The 19609-nt window shown below is 37.7% G+C and overlaps 1 protein-coding gene across 2 annotated transcripts in view; it reads left to right on the top strand.

Annotated features, from left to right (window-relative positions):
- The window catches only part of wdr27 (WD repeat domain 27), a 74313-nt gene that overhangs the window by 38927 nt on the left and 15777 nt on the right, over positions 1-19609 (top strand). For both annotated transcript variants that reach the window (XM_047352507.1, XM_047352506.1), the window contains exons 19-22: positions 1389-1483; positions 2307-2428; positions 8207-8304; positions 15989-16091. In XM_047352507.1, the coding sequence (XP_047208463.1) occupies positions 1389-1483; positions 2307-2428; positions 8207-8304; positions 15989-16091 (418 nt within the window). The remainder of the gene's footprint in view (positions 1-1388; positions 1484-2306; positions 2429-8206; positions 8305-15988; positions 16092-19609) is intronic.

Here is a 19609-nt window from a genome sequence, read left to right as displayed (position 1 = left end):
ATAAAATTCTGCGCAACCCATTGCCTTCAAAAGTAACCTAATTAGTAAATGGAGTTCACCTGTGTACAAAGGACATTTTTCAGTATGGCCCTACTGTAAGTCTGCAAAAATGTAGCCGTCAACCTGAAATGACAGGCCAGGCAAACACAGCATGAATCAAAAACACAGTCAGGAGGCCCATGGTATCTCTGGAGGAGCTACAGAGATCAGCAGCTCAGGTAGGATAATCGGTTGACAGGACAATTGTTGAATTGTTGAAAGAAACCAAACAGAATTTCCCTCTGCAGTCACATTCTATGTAGGGACACAAATATGCGAAGGACGTTGTTCTGCAAAAAGTTGGTCTTTAGTCTTCATTCAAAGTAAAGTGTGTGATAGTAAATTAACCATGTCTAGTGAAACACTTTTTTTTTTGGCCATACCCTGAACACACCTAGGACTACAATGAATTGTTTATATCAAACCATACTCATGTGTTACAATGGCCTAGATCTAATTGAGAATTTGGGGCAATACCTAAAAAACTGATGGTCGAAGACACTGTCCAGTCTGACAGAGCTTGAGCGGCTTTGCAAAGAACTATGGCGAAACATGTTCTTCTAAATATTTCAGGGTCTAGATGTGCAAAGCTGGTTGAGGCATACATTGAAGGACTTCCAGCTGTAATTGTAGCCAAATGTGGTTCCAGAAACTATTAGGTTGGGGTGCTAAAAACACAAGAAAACCACATATCACTTTACTTATACTTTACAATTAACAGCTACGTTGTGTTCGTCTATTTCCTAAAATACTACTAAACAGCAGAGAAATTTGTGGTTGTTATTTCACAAAATATGAAAAAATTAAAAGGGATATTGTTACCAACACAGATCACTGTGTATCTAAAGACAAAAAAGAAATATAGCTGCAATATCTTGTAAGCTGTTTTTACCATCTGTTGGGATTAAAGTATTCTTTTTGGATTTTACTCTTGGCAGACAACACGAGACATTTTTACAAATTGCAAATATAGTTGCATTAGGAACTCCCCATGTTAATCACTGTAGTAACATATAATCCAGTAGACGAGTACAGTAGAGAAGATGATAGATTTATAGGCTTTTACAACCTATTTAATAACCGGGCTTCATTGCAAGGAAGAGGTTGGCATTTTTAGTTCTACCGCAGACACTCATTAAGACACAACTGCTCAGGTGCTTACTGCAAACTCAGGATTTGTTTGGAAGGCAAATACATCAGAATTATGGACAACATAAAATAAGTATATTGTTTCTTATGGCTATTTATGAATAGGACTATAGAAAATATGTCATGATATTAATTTATGTTACTTTTGTCATGAATTTACTTTTGTCATGAAGTTATGCAACTGATTATTTTCTTGTTAGATATAAGCAGCGGAGTGTCATCAAACTGGCAAGTTGCTTAACGCCATCAGCCTCAGACATCACAGCCTTATCTGCCGTCAATGATTTCATCTCATGTATCCTTTTTAGATTTTTGTAGCTCTGGCAGCAGGAAGTGGAAGGGTAAGACCACATTGTTGCTGACTGAGTGAGTCTATCCATGTTTTCTCAGAGTATCTGGTCTGAAAACTTCTTTGTAAACCACAACAATCTCATAAAGACTTTTCACATAGCTTAAGGGCTTCCACTGCAGATTTTACCATTTAGGTGTCTTTAGATTATTTATTTTTTTCAGGAACGTCTGCATTCCAGTCCCTTGTTAGTCTTTATAGCACCTTTAATTACTGCAGTAAATCCACTACACAGAACTTGAACGGAAATGGGTTTGTTCCTATCAGAAACAATTTTATATCATAGTGCTTTCCCAAATGAACTCTAGGTAAAAATGCATGTACACTGATAGGTAATAACATATTTTGATGCTAAGAACATATAGTCAAAGATGGCTTTTTGCACATTTTTCAAACAAGTAAAACAACATACTCTCAAATTACAAAAACCCTTTCAATTGATCCACATGTATGACACAGAAACACACAAAAAAGGAGAACTTTAGTGGCATGTTTTTCATGTCAGTATTTTGATGTTTTAAAAGTGGTAATATAGAAAAACTAAGTAAAATGCCTGCAGAGCAGCTAGTTTAAGGAAAAAAAAACTTCTTCCAAATGCCATTTTTCTGTATTTAATCTGCCGTTCACAGAGCAGAACCAATGACAAAATAATTGGCCAATCGATTGGTGCATCTCTAATACTAATTTTTGTTGTATAATTATGTTATACTACCACAAAGATTTTTTTTTTATTTGACCATATCTTTTCTTGACAGTTATGTTTTTTCAGACATTGTACTGGTGTGTTGTTCAGATCGGTCCATTCAAGTTCTAGACATGAACAAAGGTGCAGTTGGCTCTGTGCTGCCTGATGCCCACAGCAGAGCTATCCATTGCATCACACAGAACAAGGTGAGGCTTTTAAATGTGACTAACTAAATAATTCATGTCAAACACTGAAATGTCTTTTATACAATCTCTATATACAAATACCATTTATGGCATAGATAATTTGGCACATGTTCCTTTTGCAACCCTGCCACACATGTCAGTTCCCAAAAAAAAAAATGTAAGTAATAGAAGGTGCTTGCTAAATATACTTATCTTCCAATCTTTTGAGTGTATTTATAGTTTAAGTTCAAGATTTGCTTCTAAATACAATGTAGTAAACTCAAATAAAGTTGTGCTGTCCTTCTGTCCTAGTAGGACTTTCCGCATATCATCAAAAGCCAGAGTTTGAAGAGAGGTTACAGAGGATAAAAGGTATCTCATTGTACAAAGGTATCAGTCAGAAGAAGGATGCAAAAAACATTATATAGAATTACTAAGGGAAAACTAAGACTCATAAATGATTGGAAGAAATGAGGGATAGCAGGTTCAATAGAAACAGTTGCATTAGTCTGAAGCTTGTCAGGCAGGCTACTAAGATGCTGACAACATCACTAAAGGAGCGATAGAAACTTCTAGTTAGTACTGGTTGCATTCTACATGTGAAAACAGTTTCCTGTGTACTCCTCATGTTTGGTTAAGGTTTAGGGTTGCAAAACACAATTATTGTCTTCCAAAAAAACATTTGAACCTTTGGCTAAAATTCAGTAGGTTTGGCACAACAATATTCCAGCACATCACTAAAAGAGAACCATACCGACAGAGAAAGCTAGTGGTGACAGCTCTGGGCTCTGGACATCATGCTCTGTGCTTACTTTTCTTGAGATGGAACTTAGATTGTGGTCAAGGTAAATAAAATTATGAGTACTTCCAAATACAGATTTTGCCCAAAGCTATTGGTTGTCTGCTAGAAAATTGAAGATCCACAACTAAATTTGATGGTAAATTTGTAGGATTACTTGAACAGTGCTGTGGACAATCAGACACATCTGGACATCTTGTGCAAGCTTGAGTGAGCAAATATTGTCAAGATTTGGGAGGCTGATATACCACCACCAAAGATGACCGGATGCTGAAACTGAATTAAATAACTTTAAAGTTTTGGTATAAGGGTGTGCACACTTTTGCTCCTGGGTTATTGCATGTTTTTGTTTTTCTCCTTGTAGCTGATTTGTTAGTTTTTCAGTTGAATGCTACAGAATAAATGTCCCCATAAATGTGGAATAACTTTTAAAATTACTTAGCAATGTCTAACAGGGGTTTGTACACTTTCATTTCACACAGCCCATTTCTGTAATAGCACCTAATAAAAATAGTATTTTTTAGTTTTAATGAGATTTGAGTTAAAATACGTATAAAGAAACACATCCATGCTATATGCTTTTTTGTGATTTTTCTTAGATGTACTTAATAGAGATTTTGTCAGTTATAGTTTGATCCAGTCTTATAGAAAACCTAAATCCTTGTGAACGCATAGAGACTGAGACATTTCATCGCTTCACACACAGACTAAATTGCTTGTGGACCAAACCCACAGAGTGAAGAATTTGCTTGATTTGGCATCTATAAGCAGTGTAAGCCCTATCTTCCATCTTACTGCTGAAGGGTCTGTTATTTGGCAGATGTCACCGGGTTACATAAGACATCATCGGCTACTTTTTTATGTGAGTTACGTAAGGCACAGATTGTCTTTGAGGAAATAAAAGTGTTAGCTTGAATGCAAAAGGTAATCATTAAAAAATGTTGTGGTTAACCAAAAGTTTCCATGACAGCCAGACAGGACGCAAAATCATTAGTATAATTCCTCTTGAATGTAAGTTACGGCTGTATCAGGATTAACGTTGTCAATTGTGACGGCAGGAGGACAGTCCGGCTTGGGTTGATGGCCTTGGAGAAAAGCTGGTCCACAAGACTGTTCCATGATGTGGCCTTACTCTTACATGACTGTCTATGGACCACGTTTTCTGACATTTGACAGGCAGATTTTGCACATATCAATTTGCCTTTCACTGTATCTGTATTCATTAAAGAGCTTACAAATAAAAATCCGTACACAGTGGCATGCATTTGTATTCAGCCACCCCGAGTTAACCGTCTTTTGCTGGCACTCCTCTTGTTTGTCTCTACCAGCATTGCACACGTAGAGACTGAAAATTGTCCCTATTCTTCTTTGCAAAGTAGTGAAAGCTCAGTCAGATTGCATGGTGACTGTCTATGAACAGTGCAGTGCATTTTTCACAGAACAGATAGATTTTATTGAAATGAAATTACACTCAGCTTGACTCTATTAATTTATTAGATTAATCTGGTTGAATCTTGTTTAGATTTATCATAGTAAAGGGGACACATTTTTTATTGGTAAATATGTTCTCAAACTATCTATAGATGTTCTTCCACTTCACAATAGTGTGGATTATTTTTCAAATAAAATGCAAATAAAATGCATATTTTCTTGTGGTTGCAACATGACAAAATGTGAAAGGGATACTTTTACAAGACTCTTTCAAGTTTAAGAAGTATTTATTTAGCAAGGCACTGTTTAAATATATTGTTTGCCAGTAGTATTCTAACAATTTTTTTCATAAAAGTATGTAAACATTGGCTCATTCACAGTTTTTATATAACTTGTTTGTGAGAGAGGCCTGTACTCAGTGAACCTTGATTGAAGTAACTTCTGCATGTTTTTGCCCTGCATGCTGGACACCTGGGACAGCCTGTATTAGCTGCATTAACTCCCGCTATTGGCTTGAATTAACTCATTCAGCTCCTATTGACTCTTGCCCAGCTGACCATACTCCTTTAACCCAAATGTGCATGTTCTTTGTCATCACATCTTTTGTGTGCAACACTCCATGGAAAGCCTGCGGTGTGTTGTTTCAGCTTGGCTAATGCATCAACAAGGACTTCTCTGCCTAAGACCCTGAGGGCCTTTGGATGGTTTGGGGTTAGTTGCAGCAGATCAGAGGGATTGCCCCTGCCTGGATGCTGGACACAGCACACATAACATCATACTTCCCTCCCCTCCTGCTTTTTTGTCCCTGGGCAGTCCAAACGTCAAAAACTGTCTCTTCAGAAACAGCTTTTCCGTCTTGAAATATCCATTGCCTCCTTTTTTGAAATCTGGAACATATCAGACCGGAGAACTTCTTGGAACATGGAACTGGAAATGCAGTCTCAAACTGCTTTTTTACACTCTTAATGGAAATTAAAACAAAGAGCACCCCCACAGTTGCACTCTTTCTTTCTTGCTCACGTTCTTTGTCACGTTTTTATTCTGTGCATACAGTTAAGCCCAAAATTATTCACATCGCTGTCAGATTTAGACCTAAACTTGTTTTCATTCAACCAAGAAGTTTGTTTCTGATCGGAAATAAGACTCTCAAAAGACAATAAGACAATGTAAAGCCAATGTACTGACGCATACACCACTGAGAAATCCCTGTGTTGGCTTTTCTTCACTTACTGTCTATTTATCTAAGAATTCAATTCAAAACCCTACTCATTACTTATGAAGCCCTCAATGACCTAGCTCAGTCTAACATAAAAGCTCTCATTACTTCCTATCATCCTGCTAGAGCCTTTCACTCACAAGTCTACTTGTGGTTCCAAGAATACTCAGGTCCAGATTGGGGGACACAATTGTTTTTGTTTCTAGTTTCCAGGTTCCTATACTCTGTGTTGATTTGTACATAGGAGTTCAACATGCACCGGGAACAGGTCTGACTTTGTGCAGGCAATGCGAAACCAAACTCCTGCTCTGCTTCTACAGAGATCGGATGGCCCCTAATAAAGGGCTCCCGACTCTACAGGGCACCACGAGGGACACGGTTGAATGCCTACTCCAGGTCAACAAAACACATGTGGACCAGTTGGGTAAACTCCTATTAACCCTTCAGCACTCTGTAGCGGCTGAAGGGCTGGTCCAGTTTTCCATGGCCGGGACAAAAACCACACTGCTCCTCCTGAAGCAAAGGTTCGACTCTCGGCCAGACTCTCCTCTCCAACACCCTGGCATAGGTCTTACTAGGGAAGCTGAGGAGTGTGATCCCCCTGTAGTTGGAACACACCCTTGGGTCACCCCCGAAGGCTTGCCTCCGTGGAGCTTTTTGAAAACCTCGGTGACTTCATCCTGGGTGATGAACGAGTTCAACTCCAAGTCCCCAGTCTCTGATTCCAGGAAAGGCATGATGGTAGGACTGAGGAGATCCTTGAAGTACTCCTTCCACCGCCCATTAGGGTCAGTAATAGTGTCGGTGAAGCACTGCATCCGTCTCCTCAGGCACCGGACAGTTTGCCAGAATAGCTATATAATACCAGCGAATCCAACTCACATCCAGGTGGACAGCTGAGCCCCTCTCTTCACCCGAGTGTCCAAGACACAACCACCAAGTCGATCATCGACCTCATACCTAGGGTGTCCATATTAACCATTTTATAATAATAATAATAAAAATAATAAATGGTTCTCAAATTTGTTAAAAGAAATAATACAAATAGTGGTATTCAGTGCTGTGAAAAAGTATTTCCCCTACTACAGATTTCTTCTGTTTCCATTTTTTTTGTCACCCTTAAACTTTTCAGATCATTAACCAAAGTTTAAGATAACCTGAATAAATACAAAAACAGTTTTTAAACCAAAGCTAATAAAACCATCGTAGCCCTGTAGAAAAAAACGTTATTGATATCTAATTGTGTGGAAAGGGTTACAAAGTTTTTTTTGATGCCTAGAGCCTCCAGGGAACCACAATGAGAGCCAATATCCAAAAATCGAGAAAACATGGAACAGTGGTGAACCTTCCTAGGAGTGTCTGGCTTACCATATTTTTTCCAAAAATGCATTGTTTCATCCAGGCGGTCACAAAGGAACCTAAAGAATATATAAAGGCCTGCAAGCCTCACTTTCCTCAGTTAAGTTCAGTGTTCATGATTCATCAGTAAGAAAAACTGAGAAAAAATTGCATCCACCTCTGGATGATCCCCAAGACTTGTGGGAAAATACTCTGTGGATTTATGAGACAAAAGTGGACCTTGTTTTGAAGGTGTGTTCGTCGTGTTACATTAGGAATAAAACTAGTACTGCATTTCAGCGAAAGATCATACCAACACTCAAACATGGCGGAGGTACTGTGGTGGTCTGGGCATGCCTTGCTCTTTCATGACCTGAATGACTTCCCAGAACTGATGTACCCTTTTCCCTACCAGAAAAAAGGTGCCTAGCCATCAGTGTGTGACCTTAGGTGACCTTAGGCTCAAGCACACTTGGGTTATTAAGCAGGGCGATGACCAAGGCCACCTCTAAATGGCTAAAAGACATCCAATGGTTTCAAGTGGCTTGATCAAAGTCCAGACTTAAATTCATTTTAGATGATGTGGCATTACCGTAAAAAAGTTGTTCATGTGTGAAAACCCTCTATTATGAATTAAAGGATTTTTAGAAAGAACAGTGGATGAGATTTCTCCACAGTGATCTAAAAATCTCATTGCAAGTTATCACAAATGCTTAATGGCAGTTGTTGTTACCAAGCATGGTACAACTAGTTATTAGGCTTTGGGGACAAGGACTTTTTGACATAGACCCAAGCTGGTTTGGATATTTGTTTTCCCCTAATTAAAGAAGTCAGCAATTGAAAACGACTTTTTGCATTTATTCAAGGTATCTTTGACTATTGTGATGCATGCAATGACTTGAAACATTGTCTTCTGTTTTAACATTTAATGCGAGTCTTTGAAGTTTTGTTAGTTTTTTATTAAAAGCTGTTTTTTTAAGCATCTTTTGTCTTATTTATTTTGTATTTTTCAAAGGGCTCCACATTCACCTCACAGGCTCCAGAGTCATACAACTTATTCCTCACCAGTGCACTTACAGATGGTGTTAAGATGTGGGACCTTCGCACAATGAGGTTTGTATAAATATGTTTTCTGTAAGACAGCAACGTTTTTGTAAAACTAAACCAACCACAGCTTTACTATAACTTTTACTGTTTTATGTTCAACAATACTTCTGTTACTTCAAGCTTTTCAGGAAGGAAACCATGTTCAAAACTCTGAATTATGTAGTCACCAGTATACAGCAACATAAGAAGAGCAGTCAAACCTGTGTTAAATGTCTACCTTATTAGATAAATGTCAGTAATCGAACATTAGTTTTTCTGGAGGAGAGTTTTCCATTTTCTATTCTTTAGAGTAAAAATTACCTCATATTCAAATTGAATAATCATTTTTCTATCACAGACATTCCTTACTTGATGCTTGAATTGGCAAGCATTCAATTTCCAAAGTTAATGACTGAGGATATAATTTTTTGGCTCTGCTTCAGAGATGTCCTTGTAAGATAAATGATTTATCTAAACCTTTTTGGATATCTGAATGTTCTTTTTGGCCAAAAAAAAGACATTTTTAAGTTTTGCATTTTTCCATGTCTGAGGGTGCTCTCATATCAAATTCTGCATCCCAGACACTGTCAAAACCTACTATCTGACGAATATTTGCACCTAGTTTCTCAGTCAACTCCTAGTTTCTACAACTGTATTGTTAAGTATCTCCCTGCAGATGATTTTATATATCGGGGTGCCTTCTATAGGGCGGCTGTGGCTCTGTCCATCTCAGTTGTCACATATATATATATATATATACATATATATATGGATACAAGCGGCTGAAATGAGCTTCCTCCTACCTCTTGAAGCTCATCAACAGAATGCCAAGAGTGTGCGGAACAATAATCAAAGCAAAAGGTGGCTACTTTGAAGAACCTAGAATATAAGACATATTTTCAGTTGTTTCACACTTTTTTGTTCAGTATATAATTCCACATGTGTTAATTTATAGTTTTGATGCCTTCAGTGTGAAGCTACAATATTCATAGTCATGAAAATAAAGAAAACTCTTTGAATGAGAAGGTGTATCCAAACCTTTGGTCTGTACTGTATATATATATTTTTTTTTGCTATTGCTCTTGTTAACTATGTTTTAATTTTATTGTGTTTTAAGGTTTATGTTTGTCTCTTTTTGAGGCACTTTGTGATTTTTATCTGTAAAAGGCGCTATGTAAATAAACCTAACTTACTAAGCATTTACATATGAGAAGAATCAGCTTTGATTATATGTTATGTTTTGCCAATGTTTCCACTTTTCCAACAATCAACATACAGGGGTTGGACAATGAAACTGAAACACCTGTCATTTTAGTGTGGGAGGTTTCATGACTAAATTGGACCAGCCTGGTAGCCAGTCTTCATTGATTGCACATTGCATCAGTAAGAGCAGAGTGTGAAGGTTCAATTAGCAGGGTAAGAGCACAGTTTTGCTCAAAATATTGAAATGCACACAACATTATGGGTGACATACCAGAGTTCAAAAGAGGACAAATTGTTGGTGCACGTCTTGCTGGCGCATCTGTGAAACAAGACAGCAAGTCTTTGTGATGTATCACGAGCCACGGTATCCAGGGTAATGTCAGCATACCACCAAGAAGGACGAACCACATCCAACAGGATTAACTGTGGACCCAAGAGGAAGCTGTCTGAAAGGGATGTTCGGGTGCTAACCCGGATTGTATCCAAAAAACATAAAACCACGGCTGCCCAAATCACGGCAGAATTAAATGTGCACCTCAACTCTCCTGTTTCCACCAGAACTGTCTGTCGGGAGCTCCACAGGGTCAATATACACGGTCGGGCTGCTATAGCCAAACCTTTGGTCACTCATGGCAATGCCAAAGGTCGGTTTCAATGGTGCAAGGAGCGCAAATCTTGGGCTGTGGACAATTTGAAACATGTATTGTTCTCTGATGAGTCCACCTTTATTGTTTTCCCCACATCCGGGAGAGTTACGGTGTGGAGAAGCCCCAAAGAAGCATACCACCCAGACTGTTGCGTGCCCAGAGTGAAGCATAGGGGTGGATCAGTGATGGTTTGGGCTGCCATATCATGGCATTCCCTTCGCCCAATACTTGTGCTAGATGGGCGCGTCACTGCCAAGGACTACTGATCGATTCTTGAGGACCATGTGCATCCAGTGGTTCAAACATTGTATCCTGAAGGTGGTGCCGTGTATCAGGATGACAATGCACCAATACACACAGCAAGACTGGTGAAAGATTGGTTTGATGAGCATGAAAGTGAAGTTGAACATCTCCCATGGCCTGCACAGTCACCAGATCTAAATATTATTGAGCCATTTTGGGGTGTTTTGGAGGAGCAAGTCAGGAAACGTTTTCGTCCACCAGTATCACGTAGTGACCTGGCCACTATCCTGCAAGAAGAATGGCTTAAAATCCCTCTGACCACTGTGCAGGACTTGTATATGTCATTCCCAAGATGAATTGATGCTGTATTGGCCGCAAAAGGAGGCCCTACACCATACTAATAAATTATTGTGGTCTAAAACCAGGTGTTCCAATTTCATTGTCCAACCCCTGTAGTTATACCTGCACTATATTAAAGGTTTTGTTTTATGAGTTTCCAACTAACTGGAGAGGTTAAGTCAGTTTATAAATGTTTATTTGTTATGAATGTTTTTAAATGAGGACTACACGGTGGCGCAGTTGGTAGCACTGTTGCCTTGCAGCAAGAAGGTCCTGGGTTTGACTCCTGCCTGGGGTTCTTTCAGCATGGAGTTTGCATGTTCTCCAAGTGCATGCATGGGTTCTCACCGGGTACTCCAACAGTACCCACAGTCTAAAAACATGACCGTTAGGTTGATTGGTCTTGCTAAATTGCTCTTAGGTATGAATGACTGTGCATGGTTGTATGTCTCAATGTTGCCCTGCGATGGATTCGTGACTGGTCCATGGTGTACCCTGCCTCTTGCCCATAGACTGCTGGAGATAGGCACCAGCTCCCCTGTGACCCACTATGGAATATGCAGTATAGAAGATGAATGAATGTTTTTAAAGGTTTGCAATGAAGAAACTGAAGAGAATTGATGGTATTTCAGCTATTACCATTACAAGTATTGAATAGCCTTTACCTGCTTCCTATTACAGCTAAAAATATTATAGTCTCTACTTGTAAACTATTATATTATTGAAAAATTAGAAGAATTCTTGGGTGAAACAGGGCTTTAGAGTTTTCTAAGTGGTATGTAAATTTAACTAACATGGAGACAAGAATGCAAGATATAAGATGAGTTTAGTGTGAGGGATACAGTTTATGATTGCTGAGGTCTTCTGAAGAAATTGTAATCACTTGTGTCCAAAACCAACAGTTATGATGATGAATATAGTCATTATGTGGCACAGCTTACCCTGTAATTCACTTTTTATAGAGACACATATGGGTGTTGGCAGCCCTGGTAAGGATGACTAAAACTAAATTTGTTTCTTATCACAGTAGCTTAATCTTACAATAAAATATTTATAAACAAAACAACCTTTAAATTTTGTACATTTATTTAGTAAGAAGACAATCCTGTTGAGAAACTTTAAATTAATAGTCTATGACTTTCTGCTATGCTGGAGTATAAATATATGATTCAAAGGTCCATTTCTCTTATCCACTCTTTAGAATGGGGAAGACAAGAGAACATTCAAGGCAGATCTGCAAAATTGCTACATGTCTAAACTTGCCTGTTTCTACAGTAAGAGCATCAAAAAGTAAAAAATAACTGGAACTGTGACAAGGACCCACCACAGACAGTGAGAGGACATTAAAGGAGCTTTCAGAAAGAATCATTGTTATACCCCTATCACACTATCACATATCGTCCTTGCGTTTCAGTCGCACAGGAAGATGTGGAGTTTAAGAAAATAATTATAACATCTTCATTTGCAGAATTTGATCAACAGCCAAGACAGACTGCGACATAGTTTTTGAAGATGCCAAATTAGTTCTGCAGCATGAGTGTCATGACTTTAAATAACACTGTTAATACCACATATATGTGCAAACAACTGCTATGGAATTTACTAAAGTGATATGCAAATGTAACAGCCAAGACCTAACAATAGGACTGCTTACTTTACGCTAAGCTATGCAGACGCTCTGTCTGTGCTGATGAAGATTTACTCATCAGCTCATTTACAACAATGTTAATTCTATGCCTGTTATCCCAATACACACACTGCAAAAACAACATGTATACTTTGTAAATATGGGAAAGGATTGATGCTCCAAAACTATGTTTTTAATCTTTATGTTCAGATCTACTTAGGATGCTAATAAACCTCAGGTGAAAGATTTATGCTGGGGGATAAGTTGTTAGCTTGTTTCCAAAAACCATAAAATCTGTGAGATCTTATTGAGTCTCAGTGGAAAGAGTAGTCGCCTAGCAATCCAAAAGTTGTGGATTTGATTCCAGCTTCTTCCTGCCGCATGTCCATATGCACCTGAGCAAGGCACTTAACCCCAATTGACTACCGATCGATCTGCGTATCGGTGTATGAATATGTGTGTGTGTGTGTGTGTGTGTGTTTGTGATTGGAAGGGTGAAGGTGGCTCCAGTGTAAAATGCTTTTGGTGCTTTAAAAAGCACTTCATAAATTCATAATATTTATATATATAATAAATATATAATAAATATTTCCAATACAGTATACAGGTCCTTTCTCAAAATATTAGCATATTGTGATAAAGTTCATTATTTTCCATAATGTCATGATGAAAATTTAACATTCATATATTTTATATTCATTGCACACTAACTGAAATATTTCAGGTTTTTTATTGTCTTAATACGGATGATTTTGGCATACAGCTCATGAAAACCCAAAATTCCTATCTCACAAAATTAGCATATCATTAAAAGGGTCTCTAAACGAGCTATGAACCTAATCATCTGAATCAACGAGTTAACTCTAAACACCTGCAAAAGATTCCTGAGGCCTTTAAAACTCCCAGCCTGGTTCATCACTCAAAACCCCAATCATGGGTAAGACTGCCGACCTGACTGCTGTCCAGAAGGCCACTATTGACACCCTCAAGCAAGAGGGTAAGACACAGAAAGAAATTTCTGAACGAATAGGCTGTTCCCAGAGTGCTGTATCAAGGCACCTCAGTGGGAAGTCTGTGGGAAGGAAAAAGTGTGTCCAAAGTACTTTTTTCGGAGGAAAGCAAATTCTGCATGTCATTCGGAAATCAAGGTGCCAGAGTTTGGAGGAAGACTGGGGAGAAGGAAATGCCAAAATGCCAGAAGTCCAGTGTCAAGTACCCACAGTCAGTGATGGTCTGGGGTGCCGTGTCAGCTGCTGGTGTTGGTCCACTGTGTTTTATCAAGGGCAGGGTCAATGCAGCTAGCTATCAGGAGATTTTGGAGCACTTCATGCTTCCATCTGCTGAAAAGCTTTATGGAGATGAAGATTTCATTTTTCAGCACGACCCGGCACCTGCTCACAGTGTCAAAACCACTGGTAAATGGTTTACTGACCATGGTATCACTGTGCTCAATTGGCCTGCCAACTCTCCTGACCTGAACCCCATAGAAAATCTGTGGGATATTGTGAAGAGAACGTTGAGAGACTCAAGACCCAACACTATGGATGAGCTAAAGGCCGCTATCGAAGCATCCTGGGCCTCCATAAGACCTCAGCAGTGCCACAGGCTGATTGCCTCCATGCCACGCCGCATTGAAGCAGTAATTTCTGCAAAAGGATTCCCGACCAAGTATTGAGTGCATAACTGTACACGATTATTTGAAGGTTGACGTTTTTTGTATTAAAAACACTTTTCTTTTATTGGTCGGATGAAATATGCTAATTTTGTGACAGGAATTTTGGGTTTTCATGAGCTGTATGCCAAAATCATCCTTATTAAGACAATAAAGACCTGAAATATTTCAGTTAGTGTGCAATGAATCTAAAATATATGAATGTTAAATTTTCATCATGACATTATGGAAAATAATGAACTTTATCACAATATGCTAATATTTCGAGAAGGACCTGTAAATATGACTTTATTCAAGGCCTTTTGCACATCTTGCAGAGGACATTTTAACTTCTTAGAACCACTGACTTTGTCCTGCTTCTTCCTCTCCAATTTTATGCTGATATCTAAGGTGCTTCACTGTACAGTTCATGCACAGGCATAAAACAAGTTTGAAGTCACTCAGATTCTGAATATGAAGACAAATAACTGATAATGGTTTGGAGGAGAATATGTATTATTCTGTGAATAATTAAAATATTAAAAATACATTCACTAAATAATTCCAAATTATACAATATTAAAGTTCGAATACTGACCAAAAAGCTGTCTTTCTGCAGATTTGCATCTATAGATTACCTCGATGACTGACACTGAGAAGGTGGATTCAGTTATAACTTAGGCTTCTACTTAGAAGAACAACAGCCACTATTGCAGTCTGTGTTAGTCATCAGGAAAATTCCATATAATCAACACTCACACAACATGGAGAATGTGGCTTTGTGGACCTCATGTCAGCACCTTTCCTTCTGAACCGTTCCAGCCACATTTTGACCTAGAAAATCAAATAAGCTTTAACCCTTATCTGTTGAAGCTATTTTAATAAGGTGTGTCGGTGACAAGTTTTGGTAGAGCTATTGCTGATCTCAATGTTTAAATGAAATATTGGTGCTTCATCATGTTTGTTTAAAATGTTGCACTTGGTCTGTGAATACACACAACTCTAGGCAAATATGTAAACACAAGGGAAAATTGTTTAAGCACAAATAGAAAAATATAAAATCATCTTTCTTGGTCATTGGATTTTGCCCTTTTAAAGCTGAATTGTCATCAGTTCTTTTCTTATCTGATTGTCCACAAACCATTTTCATTTGTGCATTACTTTTAGTACAATACTTAATATTACAAGATGTAAAGACTTACACAGGAACATAGTGAGTGCTTAAATTTCAAAGACACATTTACCAAATTTGGGAAACATCCTAATAAATAAAGTAAGGCTCTTATAAGGTTCGTTTTTTGATAAATTAAAAAAAGAAGAAAAAAACTGCTCTTAAGCTGAATCAGTATTCTGACAAATCCTTGGTTTTCAGCTCTCAACGTTTATTTTCATACTTTGTGGCTAATGCATGTATCAAATTTCTTAATGGACACAAGTGAATATGACCTACTTTTAGAAAAGCTTAATAACACTAACATGTTTATGTCAAAAACATGCTCTGGCCAAATCCTATTAAAATGCAGCCCTGCCATCCTGTATAGGATTCCTAGGTTAGCCAGTTGTTGATGGTATTATGGCATTGTGAAGACATTACATGCTGCTGCAGAACAAATTAAATAGTCCAAAAGTTGCACAAGGGACCCATTCATAGTTGACTTTTCCCTGTTTCCTGCATTTAGACCTGAGTCATGCTAAACTCTTTGTGCTCAGCAGCTGAAGATATCTGCAAAATGTGAAGTTGCTGAGTTAAATTTGTCTTTTGTGCACTATAGGGCATTGGTTTCTGTTTTTGATGTTAGCCTGTCTTTACAAACAGGTCAAGATTTCTTTATGTTTAATCAAAATACATTGATTGAAAGAGGAAAAGTGTGACAAATATTAATCTTCCACGTTTAGTGGAATGAGTACCGGTATGTTGAACAAAACAAGGTAAATATTCAAGCTCTGACTTACTTCAGTTTTGATGTAAACTTTGGATTACTGTGTGTATCTCTAACCCAGGTGTGTGCGCCGCTATGAGAACCATGTGAATCGCTGCCACCCATGCTCCTCAGCCATTTCACCCTGCGGCAGGTTCATCGCCTGTGGCTCGGAGGATAAATGTGTGAGTCATAATGATGTATAAAAACAATAACAGATTATCTCTTATTACAGTCTCATAATCTCATATTGGAAAAAATAGAAAAAAACTTTAATTTGAGTCTGTTTACTAAGTGGGGAAAATTCTTATATAATAGTCATATTCAATAAATTAGAATTACCTTTACGTTAACCTTTAAGCAGGTATTTATCATATTTTTTGTTAAGCCCACATTTCTGGAATAAAAATCTTTTTTTTTTTGGCAAATTGTGCTGCATGTCTTCCTTCTCTCTTCACGCCGCTACCTGTCTGCCGATTTTCAAATAAAAAACATTAAACCCACTAGTTCCTCCAAAAAACTCTTTAAAAACAATAGTTAAATGAAACAGATGAATAAATGTACTCAGGTTGGACTTTTCAGAGTTATTAAATGTGAGTTTGTGCTACATAAAATGCTTGTATTTTTATCAGCAGTGCCTAAACATTTGTCCAAAGCAGCATTCTTGGCTGTATGTTTTGTTTTAAACTCTAATTTGGTTGATGCCAGTGTCAAAATGTGGTGAGATCTTTCCATGTAATCCATGCAACATTTATTAACTGCTCGCAGGTAAATCCATTACAATTTCAATAAATATCCTTTTGTGTAATCCATGCAATAATTATTAAAATACACAGTTGAAGCAGTATAGAGTGAAAACAAGCATATTCTCATATTCTGGGACTGAAAGACTGGAGGGGCCTGTGTGGAGCCACATATTATCTGTCTATTATCTTTTGCAGAAATATGAGCAAGTGTATCCAAAGAAATGACGTATAATGATTGTCCATTCTTTTACAAGTATTAAATGAAATTAGTAATCTTTGATTATCAAGTTAAAAGATGTATGATTGAAATATGGTTAAGAACTGATAATTAAAGTAAAAAACATTAAGGTTTGAAATTCTCAATCAGCTATATATGAAAGAGATATAATGTTGATCAGTTATGATGTATGAATAAAAAGAATGAAGTGATGGTTTTAAAACTGTGTTTTAAAGTAAATGCAGAAAGCTGAGAATGGAATGTGTAATACTGTGTAAAGTTTAAAACTGAGCAGATTAGGGAGAGAAATGTAGGATGACTAGGAGTGACGAGAGCCAGCTGCATGCTGACAGAGAATCTTTTGAAGACCAGAGCTAGGAAAGGAGAAGGAGTCTACAGCCAGCTGCGTGGCTATTACTGGCATCTCCAAAGCCGAAAAACAGCACCATAAAGTCACGATGACCATGACTAAGTATTGAGCAATAACGTACTGGGCAAAAGTATGTTGCGCAATAACTGAGAAGCCTAACGAAGGGCTGACCAGTGAGAGCATCGACACCATAAAAGCAATGCCAAAAAAAGGAACTGCGGTTGTTTCCTCACAGAAGACCAGCGAACAAGATTGGATGGAGAAAAGAAGCTCAGATGGAAAAGGAACAGAGACGCAGCCCAGCTGATCGACTGCATTAAAAGAGGATCAACTCGTGTGCCCTGGAAGGACTGTGCCTCAAGATTAAGAATCTGATTTCATCTAAAGCCTTTTTATCCAGACAACAGAAGTGAACTTGATCGGTGAACAGCTGATTGCTCTAAGTTTCAGGCTTCTGGAAGTCCTGAATCAACCTCATTTACAGTAAAGACCAAAAGTTTGGACACACCTTCTCATTCAAAGAGTTTTCTTTATTTTCATGACTCTTTCAGGTTTAGGGAAGTCTGGACCCATTGGATGGAGAGCTGGATTGAGCAATCCTCTTAGACAAAGGGAAGTAGGAGGGAGAGGTTAGCTCATCGGACAACGAAACCTGCCATACAAGTCATTTAAACTGTATTTTTTATATTTCATTGCAATCATGAAATTAAAGCAGAACATGTAATATGATGAATGTTCAGCAAATAATGGTTTTAATTTCTCTATGCTAAATAAAACCTAAATAGAACTAGTTTTCTGAAGACAGGTTTATCATATGCAAATTAGGACATTGCACACTGTTTATTTGTATGGCACGGAGTAATTAATAGTGCTTTACATACAATAAATATATTTGCATAATATGCCCACTACTTTGTAATCTGAAGTGCCTTTTTATATGTTGGGCTTACCAAATGTCACCTTAAATCTGTGATTTGGAACTTTAATCCACCTGATTTGTACGGTATGCTGCACAGAAACGATGAGGAAAAGTGACACCACTCTTGATCCATTCTTGGAGTTGTTTGTTTTCTTTACCAGACCATAATCATTCTGATCCCTGTACTCCTTTTTCCTTTGGAACATCAAATACTTGTCCTGTATGCTCCAAAAGTTAATTTCCATTCCTAAAATTATTGCTCTTCAATTCTGGAAAATGTTAAACCATTTGCTATTGATGCAAATGGGGTTTATACAGAAGAGAAGAGGGATTTAATTACACTTGAAAAGTCTAATCAAGGTTTTGTAAACTGGGAAGAACCAAAAATTATTGATGGTTGACTTGTTAAGTTATATGAATGCACATCAAGAACATCTCAACATAAAAGAGTTAGAAGTGACAATGTCTGATTTTGTTCAGTTATAATATTGTCAAAGCTGTTAAACAATTCTTCTGGAAATAATAATGTTTTTGATTTGAACAACAGAACATGTTATGGTTTAGCTCCCGGTTTTATTTATTTCCTCTGGCTGAGGCAAAGTGAATATGTGATTTGAAAGCCAGCTGGTGTACTGCCAGGGTAGGAAAAACTCATTTGTCATGCGAGGGACATGCAAAACATATTAGATACATTCAAATGCTGCATCCATTAATTTTAGTCCTTTGCTGTCAATATACAACAAAATTATATTCTCGAATGAAATGTAAAAGTATTATTTTCCAGTAGGGGAGAGTGATAATTCCCCATTCTGACCAGCTTGGTGAAATTAGTTAATTATCATGTTAATGATGTAGCATAATACTAGCTTCTCAAAGGATGCTGGTCTTCCTATCTGAATAGTGTATGTTAACAGCATTAGCACTCTCATTTTAGCTGTTTGTGTTTTCTTATTACATTTGATTTGTGTATATGCATTCATGTTTTGCCAACCAGTCTCACATCACAATGCTTAAGAAGGTTTTAAACACTCATTAATTTCTTACTTGAAGTTATTGCAGTGAACATAATGTAATGAGCAGCTACAACACAGAGTGATGTTAGCCAAATGCTGTAGACCTAAACCTCCACATCATGGCCCTTCATAGGTATCTCCACTGGTTAATTCTGATTTAAATGTAGACTTCAAAACCTTCTCCTCCAATTCAGTCCTCTTTAAGGTCTCAACTGTACAATTATGTCCTTTCTCCTTCACTTCTACTCAGCCTGCACCCTCTCTGATCGTCCTCATTGTCAAAACCTTTTATTTTTTTCTTTTCCAGACTTTACGTTTCCTGTCTGGAAGCCAAATCTTTTGCAGCACCCCAGATTTTTCATATTTGGCTACTGGACTTAGTTGCACACATTCAAACTGTTACAGTAGAACTTAACTTTGTCAAGACTGTGGTATTAT

The sequence above is a fragment of the Girardinichthys multiradiatus genome, chromosome 22 (assembly GCF_021462225.1).
Source record: "Girardinichthys multiradiatus isolate DD_20200921_A chromosome 22, DD_fGirMul_XY1, whole genome shotgun sequence".
Taxonomy (NCBI): Eukaryota; Metazoa; Chordata; class Actinopteri; order Cyprinodontiformes; family Goodeidae; genus Girardinichthys; species Girardinichthys multiradiatus.
Note: the sequence above shows the minus strand (reverse complement) of the source record. Positions and strands in the feature narration are given on the sequence as shown.